This window comes from Zootermopsis nevadensis, unplaced genomic scaffold (assembly GCF_977971745.1).
Source record: "Zootermopsis nevadensis isolate Lab colony 2312 unplaced genomic scaffold, Znev_1.0 Znev_ptg000015l, whole genome shotgun sequence".
NCBI classification, from domain to species: domain Eukaryota; kingdom Metazoa; phylum Arthropoda; class Insecta; order Blattodea; family Termopsidae; genus Zootermopsis; species Zootermopsis nevadensis.
The window spans coordinates 452,690-472,587 of record NW_028259147.1 but is presented as its reverse complement, the minus strand read 5'-3'; the positions used below and the strand labels follow the sequence as shown (position 1 = coordinate 472,587).

Genomic DNA, 19,898 nt, shown 5'->3' with positions numbered 1-19,898 from the left:
TACCTGTGACCTGCGCGCGCTGACTCTGGGTGCGACATTTTTCGTGACGTCACCTATTGCTCACGTCCTGTGGACCTATAAAAAATTGACAAGAACTTCGGCTCTGATGCTACTTCTGTTGGGATTGAGATCAATGTCCGTGCATCTCCGTTCCAGGAGCTTATATATATTTTATTCTGTTTGCCCTATAAACTCTTGCTACGTTACAACCCTCCATCTGTGCGAACAAGACTTGTGAGAAGCTGATAGTCGGTCAGATGGTCATGGATCCTGGCAGTGGACCCTATCCTGACCCATCCACTGCACACCCTCACAATGTATTCACCTGAGATTCGTTTTAATATTATATTCCACCTACGCTTGTATATCAGTAATTTGTCTCTTGCCTTAACGTTTTTCTACCGAAATTCCTGAAAGAGTTTTTCGTCTTATCTGATCTGGTTTCCTGGTACATTTAATAAACTGCCTGTTCGCGACATTGGCGGCGATGAACACACGTGTAGAACGTGCGTTTCGCGTTCTGGCTACGCATCGACCTTGACGCTGGGAGCAGAATCCAGCGATTGGTTGTTTAAAGATGCCATCTCAGTTGCGTTGTGCTTGAAGGGAAGTTCATTTCAAGTTTCATGATAATCCGGGGGTGAACTTCACTTGGCTCCGTGAGAGAGGGCGAATTTCTTGTCCGTCTCAGGGACTGTCCTTTAGTTGGGGTTGAAATGCGCTGTCACTGCTCACGACTGCCACCAAATTGTCCTTCCTCAGGACAGGAATGTAAAAAGATTGACCTACAGCTCAGTGGAGGACGAAGGGCTTTCGTGTGCCTCCAGACAGCCGGAAGAAGGCGCTGTTTGGGCTTCAAGTTCGTATTCGGAAACTTTTTTAGATCTGTTTAATAATTCTCTGCTAATTCAAAAACATTTTATCAGTTTGAGAGATAGTAAAAGTTCACCTTTCTCTCGCGCGCTCGTAAATGCTGGAAACTTCCGGAGTGTGACAGTTAATTTGATGCATTTAATTTAGAGTGTAATTGATTGTCTGAAAACTGAACCCCGCGATCAGCAGTTCGCAGAAACGGGATGCTGTAGCTGCTGTTCCTGGACCAGAGATTGCACGCAGCACGACATAAAACGTCGAACATTAAAATTAAGACAGATCCCGTGGAGAAGCTGATAGTCGCTCAGCTGGTCAACAAATCCCCTGCCTTTCATGGAACCGAAAGGCGCGTTGCTGTGTTCACAGTGGACCCTGTCTTGAGCCAGCTGAATCCAATCCACACCCTCGCAATTTGCTCCGTAATTTATGCTCAGTCTCCAGTGGCAGAAGCCAATCAGACGCGGCGCTTCACTGGGCGTGCCTTTCAGTGCTGTGATTAGTCTCAAACGCACTTCGTGCTAAACGGATCGCAATTTATCACGGCGTGGTGCGTAATCCATCGAGATTCAAATCAGGCACGGGGGATGGGGGGGGGGGGGGGGACCAGTGATGCTGATGATGAAATAAAGTTTGGTTCATGACGCAGATGGTCGTGCGATCGAATTCTGGTCAAGTCGAAATTTCTTTACATTTTGTTTTTAATACATGTTACATGCATTATATAGTTTTATTGTGAGGGATGACTGAATATTTTACGACAGCGTCTTTCGAAATGACGTATGAAGATCCTAGAATGGCGGTTTTCTGAAGTTCCCTGATGTCGTGTTCGCCCGGGATGTCGGCCAAATATTTTCTGAGTGACTTGGAGACAGTTCCAGTTGCTCCTATAATTATTGGGATTACATTTGCTTAATCTTTCCAAATTCGCTGTATTTCAGTGAGAAGGTCCTTGTATTTAAATATTTTCCCCGCTTTATTCTTAATTACGTTCCTGTCAGTTGGTATTGCTACATCAATTAAGAGAAGTTCCATTTTATCTGGTTTGTTATTATTGTCATCAGTAATTATCGACATTCGTGTCTGTCTACGTGGTCTGTTCATTTCTAAAATACTCGTCCTTGATTCGATCTCTGTTCCTTGTGGAGCTAACGAGTTCCATCACAGAAACTACGATGATCTGGATTCGTCTTTGTATACGTAATAACTGAAGCTTTGTTTAGATCCGGGCAGTGAGTCACACATCAGAAGCTTGTTTCGCTCAGCGTGTAACTTCGTCGTGCTAGTACAAAGTATTGTTTTAACTTGCAAGCCGTGTACGACCGAGATGCAACTACGAGTCTCTGTGGCTGAAAACACTTGCGTGTGAAGGTAACTGGAGCGTATTAAGGTACGTAGTTCGAACCACGCGGGTTTTCAAGAAGAACGCCCGGTTCCCGGGTCTGAACTAATCGCATTACGATCTCGTCGTATGAACTTTGTGCCAGTGGATTTGGTTTTATGGAAATTCGTCGGAGGATGGGGACGAACCCACAATCCTTGAGCTCGGGGCTACTGAGCGCACTCGAATCGACACGAAAACTTTTATTGTGAGGAAATCGATGGCAAGTATTTTTTTTAAATTAAACTCAGTGTGAGAATTTGTGTGTCTGTTGTTGAAAGTCGCACGTTTGTCTTCGCCGTCATGTGATTTCTTCAAAGGGATGCTTTAATTATGTCTAGTTATGTGTGTGGGGTGTTCTATGGAGTGTACTTGTTTATATTATATGTATTTTGTTGTGGGTGCAAACCCAATTGCAGTAAATAAATAATAATAATTATATCTAATATAAATATATAAAATTAAAATTGGGATAATATTAAAATAGCAAAAAACAATTATGCAAAAGACTTGACTCAGCCTGTTGTTCATCTAAGCCCCTTTGAAATATTAGTAATTTTTAATATCCATGAAATTGCAGGCGACAGGCTTTGCTGTCGTGTTTTTGCTCACGTCACTTGGTTCAAGAACAGTCGGTCACTATCGACCATTCACTCCCCTCTGACGAAACAAAGTCGACAGCCAAACAAACAAAAGAACAAGTCTTTGAATTTAATTTAGTTACAAAAGACGAGCGACAGGATAAACTCCTGAAGGCATTTGCATTTCAGGGTGAAAAGAAAAGTTGATCTGTTACAGGGCATTAAGGGCCGATTTGTTCAGAAGGGGTGGCGAGGTTTTCCAACTGAAACGTAAGAAATCGTTCGTTAAGCGCAGTTTCTCCAGCCAACCTTTGACACGCATAAGCAGACAAGTAATTTGTTCACGTGTTGTGCTGTTGTTAAAGGGAAGAAGTCACTTGGTAGACCTAGGCGTAAATGGGAGTATAATATTAAAACGGATCTTAATGTAAAGGGGGTAAGAATGTGGACTGGGTTCATCTGGCTCATGATCGCTGGCTTTTGTGTACACAGTAATGAACGTCTTGTTTAAATAAAGGACCGATAGCTTCTCGAGACGGTGTCAGTATCATGAAGCCAGTTAACAGAGAGCCTTCAGTGTTGATCTGATGTTTGCGTCTCAGTGTATTTGTACGTCTGAAGGACAAGGAAACACGCCTGTCACCTCAACCCTGAAGATGAAGGCGGCATGTTCCCCCCCCCCCCCCGAAAGTTTAGTCCCTAATATCAACTCTTGTGTGCAAAAAGGGGCAGGAATGCAATGCAGTCAATTATGTGGAGCGTTTGTTTCGTGTATGTGCAGAATCTGCCTGAGCCGTGAGTGAGTTGCTCTTTGTCGCATGGGACGGATACCTGCCTCTCTCGCTCTCTCTCTCTCTCTGCCTATATCTGAAAACATTAACGGTGATTTGAAATTCAATCCATAACCGATATGGCGTCCCGTGTTTGATGCTGGGTGGACGAGCCGTGCGTGGGGCTGCGCCCTGACAGTGCACGTCGAACGCTAACGCAATCCTGCATCGGATGAAAACCTCGGTTCTGCCCCCCCCCCCCCCCCGCAACAAATGAAGTCCCCAAACGCACCAGAAACTTAACCACTGCGCCATGAACACGCATCGCCACGAGTCTCGGCACCAGATATTCAGCTTCACGCTTCGACCTTCTTATCCACGATGCCGTTGCGTCAAGGGGACGGTCAGAAAACTTCTGAAGCAGGTCATTAGACAGTCGAAAGCAAAAGGCGAGCGAACTACGAAACTCAGAGGCAAGAGGTCGCTTGGGAAATTATTACTTAGCTGTGCTTTAAAGGTACAACCTCTGAGGTTAAACTGGATTCATCAACAGATAGTCTCTGTCTCTTTTCTTCTTGAAGACGGCAGCAGAATACATCTTCGAAACGCTTTGATATTATTCGTAATGTATAGGCAGACAAAGGCAACATCAGACTTCATCTTGATCAGTGGCGGGCTCTTGTGGGCACGGTTATGAATCTTCCGAGCTTCTAAAGAGTGGCTTCTAATTCAGTTCCTGCTCGACGTCGAACGCCGCGTGGTGGTACGCCATGTCCTGTAACTCCGCCTAGAATGGAAGGATTTCTGTCTAAATGTCTCTCGCAGACTTGTTACTGAAATGTTACCCCATCTGCTCTGTGTCAGAGCCAGAGAATAGGCCGCGTGGACTGTCACAGTCCTCTCATATCCAAATTCATTTTTCCTCTGTTTGGACGTCGACCGATAGGAAATAATATCACACGGTCAGTATTTTTCTCCTCAGGATTTGAATTTCTCACGGCGTTGAGTACGAAGATGGCTGTTTTCTGGGTTGTAGCCCCTTGTAAGCATTTGTCAGCGTTTCGGACTTGTTTTCTGCCTCCATCATCAGGGTTCTCATTGTCATTGCTCGTGTTTTTACACATGTAACATTTACTGGATTCGAACCGGAGACAAATTTACGATTGCGCCTACAGCCTGGTGTCTTCCCGGAGGATGAAGGCGGAACTGGCAGCAAGATGCAGGTTAGAAGGATCGAACAGATAAAGAAATTGTTTGTTAAACTGATTCCAGTTATGACGAAGTCCTGTCGTGTGTTGTTATGTGATGGGCTGAGCGTGTAGAAGCGCTTGACAGATAAAAGACCCTCAGACTGTAGTAACGATCGAGCCCGGTCAGGAATTTTTGTTGTGACGTTGATGAACATTCGAATTCGGTCACATGGGGTTTTTCCTCTTGGCTTTGCACAAAATGTTCACTCAGTTTTAAATATGTCTGTATGGATGTGACTTAATGTACTTCCTTCGTTGAAAGTCCGTGGGAGCTTACTTTTCATGTCAGGGACTTGATTTATTTGAGTTTTATGACGTCATTAAGTTGCTATAAAGCACTGGTTCATAATACCGTCTTTGTATGTTTTGAAATTGGTGGCAACATTCTTGAACCATCCACAGATTGTTTACAGTACAAATGCACCGCGTTATGAACTTTAATATTAGCCTCGATCAAGACCTGATCTGGCTTCCGCGTCAGACCACGAAGTGTTTCAAAAGCACGTTACAGCCTCGGTATTAACACACGTTGACATTTGCTGAGGAATTTCTGAAGACAATCCAACCGAGTAACCTAATGAACCTCTCTATTTGTGATGAACTTCGCGAACGGATTGAAAAACCTTCACAATTTCAAAAATTCAGATGTGGGGGGAGAAGAGATATCCTGAAGGAAAGAGACCACTTGGTAGACCAAAGGTTAGAAGGGAGATAATATTAAAATAGAGTCTCTCAGTGACCACCTGCCGTGTGTTTCAGAGCGCCTCAACGTCCTGTACGAGAAGAATTGGACTCACCTCGTACACGAGCAACTGCGGAAATTCGAGACGAACGTCGTGGCGGCCACCAAGGTCGAGGGTTACGACGGCAAAGACCTGGCGGACTCTGATCGTCAGTGGTCGTTCAGCGGGGCGCTGCTGTACTCGGTCACCGTCATCACCACGATCGGTGAGTGAGAGAGAGAGAGCCTGTGCCAAGTCGGTGGTGATCTCAAGGTCAAATACAGAGCCCAATCCTGAGCTTCAGGACCACCCATTATCGGCAGTTTCTTGGTACCGGAACGTAGTTCAAAGGTCTTTATGGCCCCAAAGAAATACAGAAGATGGTTTATATTCGCCCTGGATCTGTTCTGCTTCTCTCAGTTTGTCTTTGATTTGCATCTCGGAAGAGTGGACCAGTGTTTTTACAGAGCCGTGAGTGAACTTGTACTGACAAAACATGGGACTGAATAGAACGATTATTACACGTGGTGGATATTTTTAAAACTGAAGTAACTTGTAGTCGCTGTCGGAACTTTCGACTCCACCCGCTGCCAGTTTTGTCCGCTCGCCGAGGACCTTGCCCTCATGTGATGCGTTAATCTTCGTCGGACGGAATTACATTCAGGATTAAATTGTTCTCTGCTAAAAACAACTGAAAACAACGAATATGAATCGTGGATAAAAGTTGTCAGCTCTCGTTCCGCGGAATGAAACAGCGTCACATGTGGAGTTCTTCTGGCTTTTACAGGGCGGGGAAACGCTTCTCCTTCCCTGTACCTTACCCTTACCTGCTACGTTACGCGGGAACTTTCACGTCATACACAGGAGCAAGTTGGCATCACGCGCTGCTCAGAGGCGCTCCACTTTGTGACGAAAACTCCACAACTCCCTGAAGGCGTATAGGTGTCGCGGGCATCAGGCTCCACATATTCTAGATGCGGTCCTTGGTAATGCAGTTGAGATGCGAATTGTATTTTGATGCAGACTGTGGGTCTTGTGACGGTGCGCAGTTTTGTAGGTCGTTACACTGAAGATGGAGACGGAGTGTTCGTCCGTAACCATCTGCAGGACTACAGTGTCGTCTCCCAGAACCTCAGATTTTTATTTGGATTGCAGAGAATCCAAATAAATCCTTCCGATCCACAAATACCGCCCGCCTCGCACAGCGTTCCTTTTCGACGCCCCTTCGCTCCGGACGCTTCTGTCAGACTGGCAAGTGTCCAGGCCAACCCGGGAATCCTCCGATTGTCCCTCTGCCCTGTTCCGGCACTTCATTCGCACTTCTTCGTTTTCCTGTTTCTCAAATCCGCCACTGGACGTTACGTTGTAGAAGTTTCGTATTCTGGAGGTAGGCCACTGTGTTGGGGCTTTCGTTGTATTCCTCAGTCCCTCCAGACCACATATAATTAAATTATCAGTGAAAGATTTTAGGTTTTCAAGGCGATGAGTCAGAGGTCCTTGCTGCCTCCATCATCAGAGTTGGCCAGAGCACTTCTGCCCTGCGATGTGATGTCATAACCGGAAAGTTGGTTCCATTTATTTGGGTAATAATTCACAGCCACCAAACGTAAGTCGGAGCTTTGCAGTTAGTATCGTAGCAGTGCCCCCCCCCCCCCCCCTCGGGGTTATATTATGACCTACAGCGCCGGGCGTTTTTGCTATGAAATCTTCAGGGCACTAGAAAGAGTTTTTAGTGTTCAGTTTGCTGGGTGCATGAGATACTTCAAACTCGAGCACATTGCTCAGCGGAGCAGTGGAATACAGCACTGATCGATAATACTGCAAAGCCTGGCACGTGTTATGTCAACAGAATTGTGAGACGTTAAATACAGAACGCAGAGAGCTTACGACAGTATTTTCTGTGCGCTGTGACGCGTGCCAGATTTGTTAACTTTTTCATTTATTTTGAGGCTTGTGAATGATACGTCAACCCTTTAAAAACTACTGGTAACATTATGCACCGCCTTCTTTAACATTCACTAACGCTGCATACTGCCCACGGAATGTATTTGCGTGTTTCGTGCGATTCTCAGAATAAACAGCGTTAACCAGTTGATCTACGTAATGGTGAAGTGTAGTGTTTTCTTCGCGGTACGGACTGGATTCTTAAATATTATTTAGATACCTGGGTTTCGTGCGATTCTCAATGTAAACAGCGGTTATCTCCTTAAACAGCGTTAACCAGTTGATCTTTGTAATGGTGAAGTGCCGTGTTTTCTTCGCGGTACGGGCTAATCGATTAAATATTATTTAGACGAGCTTCGGCTTCAAAGGGTTAAATCAACAAAATTTAAGTTCTTAATTAATTCTTGTAACGAACCTTACATACTTCTGATCACGTTCAGTTTAACTTAACAAGCTTTGTGTTTGTTTCTTTCTTTGTATCTTTGTGTGCTAGCTGGAGCACGGGATACAGTTAATTCCGACAGTAAACCAATCTGCAGATCTAGCACTACATAAAGGGAAGGCCCCGTAACAGCGAAAACTAAAGAGTCTGTTCTTCGTCCGGGGTTTTCTTAAAATGTTACGAAATTATAAATTCCTCGTTTATCGGACGATTTTATTAATATAATTGACTACTCGGCTGATGTTGATAATCGTGGCTCCGCCTAGTGATCGTTGTATGCATTAAATTGTCAGTGCGCACCGATCCGCTTCGGAACATCAAAGCAGCTTACCAAGAGACCAAGGACGGACACAGTCATCCACATTTCCGGGCTGCTAGTTTTTTTTGCATGAAACTGTGACTCGTACTTTTGACCACCAGATGTCTCACGTTACCAGCGCAGTTGAAAATGGAGCTGTCGGTTGCCATGACAGTCAACATTACCGAAGAAAGTGATCTGTTATGAAGATCTACTCAAGAATATGACGAGAAGTGAATTTGTGGCCTCAACTGCGCGTACTAATCCACTCATTTATCTGCCTTCAGATGTTTATTTTCAATTTACGGCTCGAAAAATATACAGAGTCTTTAAAAATAGCCCCCAGCTTAGTGCGAAGGCCGGAACTCTGGGTCGGAGAAACTGACGCCCGGAGAGATGTGATTGAAGGCGTCGCGACGTTTACATTGTAAATCGATCAGCGTCGTTTAACCACTTTCAGGTTAAACCTGCCCGCCCTTGGCATCCAGTGGCCAACACAGGCCATTTTATCTGCGAATACCTCGAAAAGATCTCGAAATACGTAACCTCTCGATGTTGGTCTTCCGGGTTGTAACTTGGTGTGGATTTGTGGGCCTAGGTAGGTACAGACGTTTCGGAGGAACATGCTGGCTCCATCCTCGGGGCTTAATGCGCTTCTATTGGCTCTCTATGGGTCATGCCACCTGCGGTTTTACTGTTCCGCCGTGTGTCTTGAAACATTTTCGACGCCGGCATTTCTGTCGTCGGTCCAAAACTGTTGCGGTAAATTTCCGGTTGCCTTAGTTGGCACTCCTGCCCTCGTGTTCTTCAGAAGAATTCTTAAATCGGCGCAGTTCGATTTGATATTGTGTATACAGGTCAATGAGAAATTCCCTGTTTATTGAGTCTGGTTGATGTTCATCACAAAACCCGCCGCTAGCGATTGCTCCCATCATGTTGGTTCGCCTGTGGCTTCGAGACCCTTCATCAGTGCCAGAACTGCAGGCGATGCGAAAACGAATATTTTCGTGTAGATTTTTAAGTAAATCTGAAAGTGCGACGATCGATAGATCGCTCGCTGTTCCTGCAACTGCGCCATTGTTCTCGTACAACTGAAAAGTGAATAACGCCTCGCGCTGTGGGATTACAGGATTAGAACCTCGGTTTTGCAGTCTGCGCGCGCACTTCCGAGACAAAACCGGCGATTACACACGTAACAATGACGATAAATGGAGTCCCAGTGCCCCGGTACTTCTGAACGGATGAAGAATTGGCTCAGTAATGGACGCCGACAATAGGTGCCAGGTTCAGAAGTTATTTGGCACGGCGGTGAGTCTTCTGAGTCTGGTAGAAGTTTACCGACGTTTCGGAGGCCCATGCTGCCTCCATCATCAGGGCGATGAACTGAAGATGGAGGCAGCAAGTACCTCTGAAACGTTAGAAGTTTACTAACGTAGTCGCAAAACTTGAAAGAAAAAGACGGCTTGGGAGACCTAGACGCAGATGGGTGACATTAGGGCTTCAGGATGTAGATTGGATTCAACTGGCTTTATGGAAAGCAACACTTAGCCGTCGGGTTCCATAAAAGACGGGAAAATGTGAGCGACTGTCAGCTTCTGTTCAATGGGGTTGATCAGTTGGCTGCTTGCAGGTTGTGTCTAATTTGTGTGTTCGGCTCTGACGTAAAGTGGACAGCGAAATTCTGTACAGTAAAACGGTTTGGGACATCGGCGCACGTGTGAATATTATTCAGATTTTGGGCCCCTGGTGAATGCAACGTTTTATCTGGAGAAAAACTCAGTCCCAGAGTAGTTTAAAAAATTCCGGGCGTCTTTCTGCCTTGCACATGACGAATGGTCGCTTACTTTGTGCCCACAGGTTACGGGAACCTCGCCCCCAAGACGCCAGAAGGCAAACTAGTCACCATGCTGTACGCCCTCATCGGAGTCCCCCTGATGCTCCTGTGTCTCTCCAACCTGGGCACGGTGCTGGCAGGGACCTTCCAATTCGCATACTCGCACGCGTGCTGCTACGCATGCTCGAAGAATAATAACCAGCCAGAACACAAGAACCAGTGTTACCACAGCATGAGCAGGCCCCCTTCGTGTGCTCAGCCCCTGCCCGTGGATTCCTCCCCGGTGACCGCCAGGAAGGCCCCTCCGGTGGTCCCCGTTGTCCACGTGTCCAGGGTTCAGAGCCGGCCCCGTCCCCCGCGGCCTCTGACTCCCGAGGCTCGTCAGATCCTGACGGAGTGCGCCGAGTACTCGTTGGCTCAGGAAGGAGGCGCCGCGGCGGACCCCGCAGCTGCCAAGCTTCTGCAAGAACTTCGGCGGCAGGACCCGGAGGCCTTGGAAGTGGACGAGGTGGACGATCTCGAAGACGCGGACCAGGAGCAAAGGTGCGACAGTGGGACAAGGCGATTGCACTTTCTGTACGAATCCTAGCTACGCTCCCAGCCCATCACTTCCACGTCGCCTCCGTAAATCACCAAGTTCGTCTTGTGTAATTTTTTAAATTCTCACGTGCGGATGCTCTAGTGACGCGAGTTGTCCAACTCTGTCAGTTATCACCTTCCTGATTCTGATTTCTAGTCTTCAGCGCCAGCGCCAGCTTTTTCCTGCTGGTCCCCGCTTCTTAATCCGACGTAGGTCATAATCGTAAAGTTCGTACATTAAATTTTAGCCCTCGTAGCTTTTTGCTGAACGCCATGGCCCAGGATGACGACGGAGACAGAGGACACTGCGAAACTCTGCAGCAACTCCCAGGGGCTCTGAGATCGGTCGGCCCGCTAATGAATGGCACCAGCACAAGAAGCTTGAAGTTGCTTACTTGGTGAAAACATTCCCCGCCTTTACTGAACCCGAATGTTCACTGCCGTGGTCACAAAAGCCCACCACACCCGACCCCACCCTCGTACCACATTTTAATAATATTCTCCCCTTCACATCGAAGCCTCTGTCACCTCCGACAAAGGTATTCAGATTATTTAACGAAGCTGTATCAACTACAGAGTACTTAAGCGTCTAGTGAAAGTGACTGGCTAACACCGTATAGTAGAGTCCTTAACATGCTGATAGTTGCAGAGCTGATCAACATTTACCGCGTTATATACATTGCAAAGGTACATTACAGAGCTCACAAAAGCCCACCACTGGAAACCAGTTTCTGTAAGACCCATTTTAATATTATCCTTCCATGTACGCCTAGTTGTCGCAGTATACTTACTGGGCAGGGTATGGAATTTCGTACTAATGTTACGTATAAGGAATGCATGGATGTCCGAGGCATCGAGACGCGTGTCCTGCTCGAAGTTCGCCACATTTTCCGCCATTTCCTTCCAGCGTCGCTGTCCACGACACTCCGTCTCGCGTGCCTCTCATCTGGCGGCCCCCGCGTGACGACCATCAGGTGCAGAAGCGTCCCCGCACCCCGTCTGAGCCCGACAGCGCCTCCACGGCGCCGGACGCCGCCAGAGTTCCGGTGTCGCTGGTGTTGTTAGTGTTGACGGCTTACATCTGCGTCGGCGCCACGGTCTTCGCCGCCTGGGAGGAGTGGACGTTCCTGGACGGAGCCTACTTCTGTTTCATCACGCTGTCGACCATCGGCTTCGGCGACCTGGTGCCTGGCAAGTCGTTCCAGAGGGCCGACACGCAGAACGGCCAGCTACAGCTGGTCGCCTGCTGCGCCTACCTGCTCCTCGGCCTGGTCCTCATCGCGATGTCGTTCACGCTGGTCCAGGAGGAGGTCTTGGCCAAGTGCAGGCAGATCGCGCTGTCCGTAGGGATTCTTAAACGCGCTGACGCAAAGGGGAGCTCGTAAACCATAAACATTGTGTCTGCTTCTTCTTGTATTCGTGTCGACGGACGTTTCGTCGTCACTGCAGTGCGTTTTGTTGTCGAGAGCAGCTTCAGCCTCTCAGTCCTCAACCAGTTCAGTGGTTAAACACTTCATTTCAGGAACTCTGTTACTTCATGAAAGTCCTTCGTCAGGACGTGCGTGTGTATGCAACTCTGGGCCACTGTGCCCTCACGTTTGCGACGCTAACCTCTCCTCTCCTGACTTTTATTTATTTATTTATTCCGCCAGCTTGCGTGTTCTGTGTTGGCCGACGAAGCTGTCAGTGAGCTGCCGGTGAAGGCGGGAGGACAATTCCGATCCTCCGTGACGGAGGCCGATGTTGCTCTGTCGGGACGAATCGGCGTGTGGCGTGTTCTCTCCACACCTCCATGTATTACTCTGTCATGTGTGTTGTACTGTGTAATTCAACGAAAAATACACTTTGGGGACGATCGAAAATCCGTGGAACACATTTCTTCCTCGGAAGCTGGTGAGACCCGATGGCTACGTGAACCAGTCCACCACCCTCTCCCAAGCAGTCTCTTCCCCTTCGTCCTTTTCGACCAAACCATCTTTCTACGAAAACTGCGTTTAAAAATAAATTTTCTTGCTAAATCTTCTTCATGAAATTATGTGGGTCTTTTTTTACTCGTGCTGGCTTCATTACACGTCCATACGACGTAAGACGTCATTTCACAACCAAAATATTCGTCTGTCTTGGTTGACCTCTGATCACTTTCGTTAATTCTTCTCAGAGAATTCGGCGCAAAATTTACTCAACGAGCGGTTGTTACGTTGTGGAAAAGTGTCCTTTGTCCTTGTAACTTGCATAATTCTGCTCTAACCTGAAGCACCTTCATGGACCAATATTTTCATAATTCCCTCATCCAGAGTCGGTAACCATGAGGACTGCCTTCTGCAACATCTCAGTACGACGATCTGTGTTCGATTCCGGCTCCTAACGCAATTTTCGATTGATTTTTCATCGTCAAAAACGCCGAATGTTTTAAATCAAGCCGAGACGAATTACTGCCCTTTCGAATATCTGGTAACATCAAATTCAGCTGACAGCAGATTTTAATGACATTTGAGAAAGTCCGATGCATTGGAGTTAAAACTTCGATCAGAGTTTGCGACGTTCGCGTGTTTTTAGCCTGGGGTACTCCACACAGAAATGTATTCTGATTTGATGGATGGTCTCTCGAGCATTCGAAATTCTGCCTAATTTTGAAAATCTCTTAATGGGTGTTAATTTAAGGAATTACAAAATTGATAATTATATGACATAAATTGTTCTTTTTTCCAAAAATACCGATAAGTTGGTACATACGTGTTGTTTGCAAAAGTTTTGTGACGTCTAATTAATAAGTGCGTATTCCTGACAGCGGAGTGATTTTCGCTTAAATATGTTCATGAGTTAGTGAATAGGAAACAAAAGCTGAAGACTACTTTCTCCATCCACCCCCTCCCTCCACCCAGTTCTACCCCTCAGCATCAACCAACCATAGCCGACTCTACTTAAAATAAGATTAAGACACAGTCCATTACGTAGTGAACTCCGCAGCTGAATTCATTTTAATATCCAAATAATATATTTCCAGATAAATCGCACCATCACACTTGTCCAAAAATCTTCTGGCACGAGAAACGCGAAATCTGGGCCAATAATTTCGGGCATCTCCAGCGACATAGTCAACCCGGAATCTCTTCGACACGAAAATGTAAGTAATCGTACGATAAAGCACCGATCGATAAGAAACTACAAATAATAATAAAGTTTCGCCGAAAAAAATTACAGGAATATTGCGATGTAAACTCCGATCATTAATGGAAACAAAATTTAAATTATTTTAAAGCCAGCGAAAGTTAACGACTGCATAAGCATATGAACTCTCCCTCAGGACAAGTCAGTAAAATTATTCTCTCAGCCCAGGGAACCCGAAAACGCCCTGGCATTTCTGAGCTGTGGGGGGTCCGCACGTGTGGGGCACGATCATCCAGCCGAATCTGCCGCCCCCACTCCACTCCGTGGGGCCACTAGGACTTTCCGCGTGTCCTAAAATATTCATTCTGACTGCAGCTCTCGCCGAGTGGCCGGAGAAAACCACAATAATACTTGTAAAAGAACCCACCGAGATTCAAAGCGAACGTCCTGTCCCTTCGCCGACTTCCTCGCTTCTAGAATGATCTTTTAGCTCAGAGACGCAAAGTCAGCGGAACGCGTCTGTCAACTGTCAAAGCTGTCAGTGGCGGTAATAAAACGCGGCTTGTGTAGAAACAACTGCCGGTGGCTGGTGTGAGTCACGACTTCCGGCACAAAAACAAATTGCAGAACTCAATTTGACGTTCACAAAGCCCTGGGTTCAATTCTTGGGCCTGACATATCAATCGTCCTGTGTCGATGGGCGTTAGAACGAGGTTTCACCACAGACCATGTTCTTATTATTCTTCCATTAAACAAAAGAGCAACGTTGCTGTTTTTAATTCCTCACTGACCTCAGTTTCAATGTATTGTTGGTGCACCTGCAGACCTGTTAGCGCATTGTTACTGTTTTGTTTTTATTACCATTCGACTTGAGTTATTTATTCCATTGTAGGACCGGAATTCAGCTGCAGTTTCTTTTAAAACCTGAAGAAACTGCGAACGAAATCCGACTCGGGTTTTCATAGTTCCCCACATTGCTAGAAAAGCTCTTCATACCTCACAGAAACAAAACATGAAACTTTTTCTTGTGTTCCCTTGTATAAACGTCTTTGTCAAACGATTTGCGCAGAAGAAGAAATATCCGGACTCCGAAACGTCCTTCGTAGCTTTAGATATATATAATTATGCGGGAAACTTATCGCATGGCGATGCTAGACTCCTAGTTTATAAACCGTTTGAAACTCTCGAAAACGCGAAGGACAAACTGCCATTGTCAGGTGAGTCGATTGGACGTTTTCAGGACGTAAGCGATGCTTCTCAGAAACACCCAAGTTGTATATTAAATCGCCATTAAGGTGTATTGAAACATTCTGTGTTTTAAATACGTTTTCTGACCGTGTCCAAGAGGAGACAGCCATTGTTAGCTCCGCCGCTGTGAAACTGACAACGAATTTCTCTTGAATCCAATTTCCGACCACCTCTGGTCACAAATTAAGTTTCAGGGAACAGCGAGTCGTAATTAATATTAAAATATTCTTCTTTCACCATATGAATAATTATATAAAAATCTTATAACCAACTTTCAAAGTTGCTTTGCTGGCCCGAAATAAATTGTGGTTTTAAAGGGGATGAGTCATCTGGTTCCGGCACTGGAACAGGGCGAAGGCCGTGTCTTAACGTGAACTTCTATAGCAATTACGTAATGAGGAAGTCATGAATAAACAAGAGTTCGCTCCATTCCTTGTTCGTAATCCTGAAATACGTGTCTTAGCACCGACTTTCTGTCAGGAAACTGCTCGGAGTCGGGAATCATTACTAAACCATGGAACACAGATGGTCTTCGAAACCTGATGGTTGCTCAGCCGGCCAAGACGCGTTACCCGCTTCATGGAACCTGATGGCCCATTGCAAGAGCCCGCTACCGGAACTACGTCGTATGCTGAGCCAGCTGAATCCATCACATTCTTTTCAGAGGTGTCCGCCAGACGATTTCGCCCCTTCATTTCATCGAAGCAAAGTCCTCACAGACATATTTGATATCTGACACCAAAGTTTCCGAGGAAGTAAATGCTTCCATTTTCGGCCCTGAAGATGGAGATAGAATGTTCCTCTCAGACTATATATGATCACATGCCGTTCGAAAACTCATTTTCAACGGGACGAACCCAGGTTTTATCTTAATGCATGCGTGAGGTGCTTACGTACGTCAATGCCCCCATTTTCGATTCCAAAAGTTCGAAATTCTGGACCCGATGTCTTTCAATAAAGAGAGGTATCATTTTTGTCATGACCCACGTGTCGAACAGATCAGCCATGGAAATGCAATAAGGTAAACTTCACTTCTTCTCTGAAGATGGACGCGATAAACACGGTCGACTTCCTTGTTTTGTACCAATTCGTGTCCGCTGCCCTACGACGATGAGGAGGTAATCTTTGTGACGATGATAATGGTCCAGATGCTTCATTTGACCATCCTAATGATAATTGGTGGAGAGTACAAATTTGCATTCCTCTCCTGCATCCTCTGTTTTTGGTCAAAATTTCCTATTATGGAACCCCAAAGTTCATGCTGTTAACCGTACGTCCGATTCCAGAGTCAAATGAACCCAGTGCACAAAGTCACGTGAATATTAACTCCCCTTCTACGCCTAGTTCTTTCCAAGTGGTGTCTTACCTTTTCTACACTCCAACTGCTACCAACAGTTGCTTCCGAATAAAACTTTCCCTGAAAATCCCCTTCCTTTTGTCATCCAGATTCCCCATTTGACATTTGTAGGATTCTGTTTCGTTGCTACTGACAGGTTCAAGCTGCGTGATGTCAGATCCTCGTACTTCCACTATAACAGGACAGCGGGGTTCCATTTTAATTTAATTCTGTCCGTAGTAGAACTGACAAGGTAACTAAGAAACAAAGGAACTGTTCGTTGTTCAGACTTTGTCCTCCATTTGTAAAGTTCAGATGCACGTAACAAAATTAGAATTAAATAATCAGAAGAATGAGAAACATTTGCTTTATTGTGCTCAACGTTATTTAAACTTTTCCTTTAATCGATTAAAAAGAGAAGCAATCGATTGTCGACATAAAACACTACTTCGATTTACAATTCGAAACGCTATATTAACGTCTCTAAACATTATTCGAACAATATTATTACAACGAATCTTAAAATGTACTGGAACGAGGGAGAGAAATCGAACTGTTAGCAATGAAAAGCTGGACAGAGCTGGAATGAAACGAGGAACAGTCGAAAAGCGAAGAGACTCCTCCTCAGGGCTCTGGAGTGGCCAGCATCAGGGCAGTCACGGCGCGCTGGGACGCGAAGAAGAGTCTTTGCAGACCTGCCTTCTCTCCAGCAGTGGCAGCGCGCACCGAGTACGCCTTCAACTTGTTCTTCGACACCATCTCGCCCACACATCTGCATCATAACAGCGCAGCGTAGTAATATTTGCGAAAATTAAAACGTATAATCAGCCTAGTCGACGACGAATCGATTTCCCGCATTGCTCTCGAAAGGATCCTCTCACCTGACTAATTGCCCCTTCTGCAACGGGGGCAGAGGTCGGTCGATCGTGTAGAAGAGACACTGGAGCGCTGGGGTGGCCTCGTCTCTCAGCAAAAGCATCTTCTCGCAACGGAAGCCTCCTGACCTCACCGTCACGAGTGGCGCTGGAACAAGGACCTGACCTGTGACTCGCTGCAAAACTTGTACGTTCATTAAAGTGACACGCGTTGGTTCGTCTCCTGACGCCGTCAGAAACTGATTTTACGTTCTGCAGACCTCTGACCTTAATAACAATTTTCCGAATCCTTCCAGAAATTCTCACGGACGTTTAGGTGCAGCCTTAAAAAGAACCATCACATTACGTCCTCAAGACGCACGCCGTATGTGACTGTGTTGTACAGTGGCTAGAACAAGAAGTAGATATAAAACAGAAATTCGATTTACCCACCGACGACTTCAAATAGCAGGCCACAGGTCTCTCTCATCTTCTCCCATTTGATGATCTTGTCTATTGGTCCTGTGAGCACCCTCGATGGCCTGGGGTCGTCTTCCCAGCGCTTGAGACAGATACAGAACAGGGCAAGTGAAACGTTTCGGTCAGACGCAACAAAAATCATGTCAATAGAACATGAACCACAGTTTGCGAACCTTTGTTGGGTCGGTCATCTTGCTGCTGCTCTGATTTGTTGAGAGGCTGAACCGGACCTGCCGGTCGGACGTCTTCGACAGCGACGTGCTCGGAGTTGGCTTCAGCTCCTTACTTCCGCTCGAATCTTCCTTGTCTGAAGTCGTATCTTCAATTATTTCTGTGGGTGGCCCATAATCTTGCATTGCATGAGGTGTGGGACTCCACTGCTCCGAACAGAAAGGTACTTCCTGGAAATACGGGAAGCCGTACGTAGGAGTGCGGCTGCTGTACGGGGTCATTGCCGGCATCATTTGTTGGGAAGGCGGAAACCTGAACGCAAAACATTTGGTTTAGTTGCGAAGCTGGGGCGGTGCGTCAAGTTTCTGTGCGTGCCCTCGCCATGACGACCGGACTCCCCCCCCCATCATCCTACTACCGCAAGATCTGGACCTCTGTATCCTGCGATGACTAAACAAAACTTCAGCGAGCCTTTCCCCACTGGCAGGTTCGCGTGTTCAAAATTGGCTGGAGTTCATAAAATTCCTTGAAAGAGGTTTGCATTATTATGATTAAACAGACAAGAGCTGAGTAAAGACACCACAAAGAGAGAGGAGAAACTTAGGATTGAACGAGGCACTGTTTGATCACTTATCAGTAGTGCAAGTCTGTCCATTACGAGACACAAAAAATCTACCGCACCATTTATTCCGGAATATATGACTGTTTTGCGGACGTAATGGGTTTTAAGTGCTGTAGTCACCTTTCCTGACACATCTTTACAATTAATTGTTCGAATATAACAGCCGGTCTGTAGAGGGACCAACCATGGCTGTATGTTATTAATTTGCATAACCTAAATATAACATGATTCCCAGAACCGAAAATCTACCCAGTATGACAGTAGACATTATTTGTTCTGCATAAAACTCCTTATTCACACAACTTAAATGATGAACTTCAAAAGTATTTTCACATTGTTAAACATTATTCTATGAAACGAGAATTTTATTCGACAATAATTATTGTTAGGTTATGCATCTTTATTTAAATATTTCCGGTTACGTCAGTTATTGTTATTATTATCTGTAGCTGCAAAAATGTAACGTTCTTACCGTATAGCATTTCCCATTGTAGAATTGCTTTGGAACGGATTGTACATATTTTGTCCAACACCTCCCAGATTTGGTCGTTGGTAAGGACCTATCCAAACACGTAACAAAATTCCTGTTTCATTCTGCATTTACACAACATACACTTACTCCATACAGGCTACGACATATACTGAGAAATTACTACGTAATAAATGTATAATGTACATCTTAAAATAGTGAGAGAGTACTGTAACAGTATTATGAGTGTTGGAAACTTACTTCCAGCTGCTAAACGTGGTTTCAGCTTGTTCATTTTAAAATTGTTATTCATTCTGCAGTTAAACTAATAAATAAACAATTTATAAACAGCAGTACATAAAACTAAATTCACGTAATTGAAACTGCCACCGGAAGTCACTGCACTGACGATATCTCGATTCTATTAATTGAAATAAATGACTGCTACAAAGCGATAATAAAAAAAATGACGACCGTTTAGGCGTAAATATTTAATGCTCGGAAAGCATGGCGCAAGTCGGTACACATTACGTTTTAACTTCGACCCGATTTAGAGGGGATAAAAAATATTACAAGTAAGTGCTTTTACGTTAGCTTCAGTAGGCTATTTCCATACATTTAACTTTTCGTGAAGTGTATGTCAAGTCCATTTTTAGATGTGTTAAGAGGGTGTCCACATCACAGAGTATGTAAGTGCTCGCTCCTCCACATAGTAAGATTTAAATACTGTATTCCCTCAATTTTAAGAGGAATGAAGGCAGAGAAATCTCACTGCTGTTTGTAATGAATCCTCATACCTATTTTATGTTCAAATGAGTGATGTCAACCGTTTAAAACAACATATAACATTGTTCATATAACACACATTTTCCATAATGGTCATGCTTACATGCTGAAGATGTATGCACCCTAGACGAGTGAGTGGGAGCCAGAAACCCC

At 45.5% G+C, this 19,898-nt stretch overlaps 2 protein-coding genes across 4 annotated transcripts in view; one reads left to right on the top strand and one right to left on the bottom strand.

Annotated features, from left to right (window-relative positions):
- The window catches only part of LOC110830880 (potassium channel subfamily K member 18), a 41,693-nt gene extending 22,790 nt beyond the window's left edge, over window positions 1-18,903 (top strand). The window contains exons 2-4 of one of the 3 annotated variants that reach the window (XM_022066247.2): window positions 5,612-5,800; window positions 10,116-10,635; window positions 13,676-18,903. In XM_022066247.2, the coding sequence (XP_021921939.1) occupies window positions 5,612-5,800; window positions 10,116-10,635; window positions 13,676-13,679 (713 nt within the window). In that variant the 3' untranslated portion in view covers window positions 13,680-18,903. Of the gene's footprint in view, window positions 1-5,611; window positions 5,801-10,115; window positions 10,636-11,578; window positions 12,534-13,675 lie in introns of those variants that run through there. The other 2 variants (XM_022066246.2, XM_087348988.1) reach the window with 2 other exon arrangements.
- Window positions 16,715-19,533, bottom strand: LOC110830884 (uncharacterized). Its single transcript, XM_022066252.2, has 6 exons — window positions 19,221-19,533; window positions 18,963-19,050; window positions 17,871-18,180; window positions 17,671-17,779; window positions 17,245-17,386; window positions 16,715-17,135 (listed from the first exon to the last, which is right to left on the bottom strand). The coding sequence occupies exons 1-6, from the start codon at window positions 19,270-19,272 to the stop codon at window positions 16,988-16,990; spliced, it is 849 nt and encodes a 282-aa protein (XP_021921944.2). The 5' UTR covers window positions 19,273-19,533; the 3' UTR covers window positions 16,715-16,987.
- Window positions 19,534-19,898: the final 365 nt, after the last annotated feature.

Bases quoted from the DNA above. Each gene is read 5' to 3' on its own strand.
- LOC110830884 (XM_022066252.2), bottom strand. From the start codon at position 19,272: ATGAATAACAATTTTAAAATGAACAAGCTGAAACCACGTTTAGCAGCT. The intron at 19,051-19,220 runs GTAAGTTTCCAA...GTGTTTGGATAG, and splicing joins ACCACGTTTAGCAGCTGGAA to GTCCTTACCAACGACCAAAT. The intron at 17,136-17,244 runs GTGAGAGGATCC...GTTATGATGCAG, and splicing joins CAGAAGGGGCAATTAGTCAG to ATGTGTGGGCGAGATGGTGT.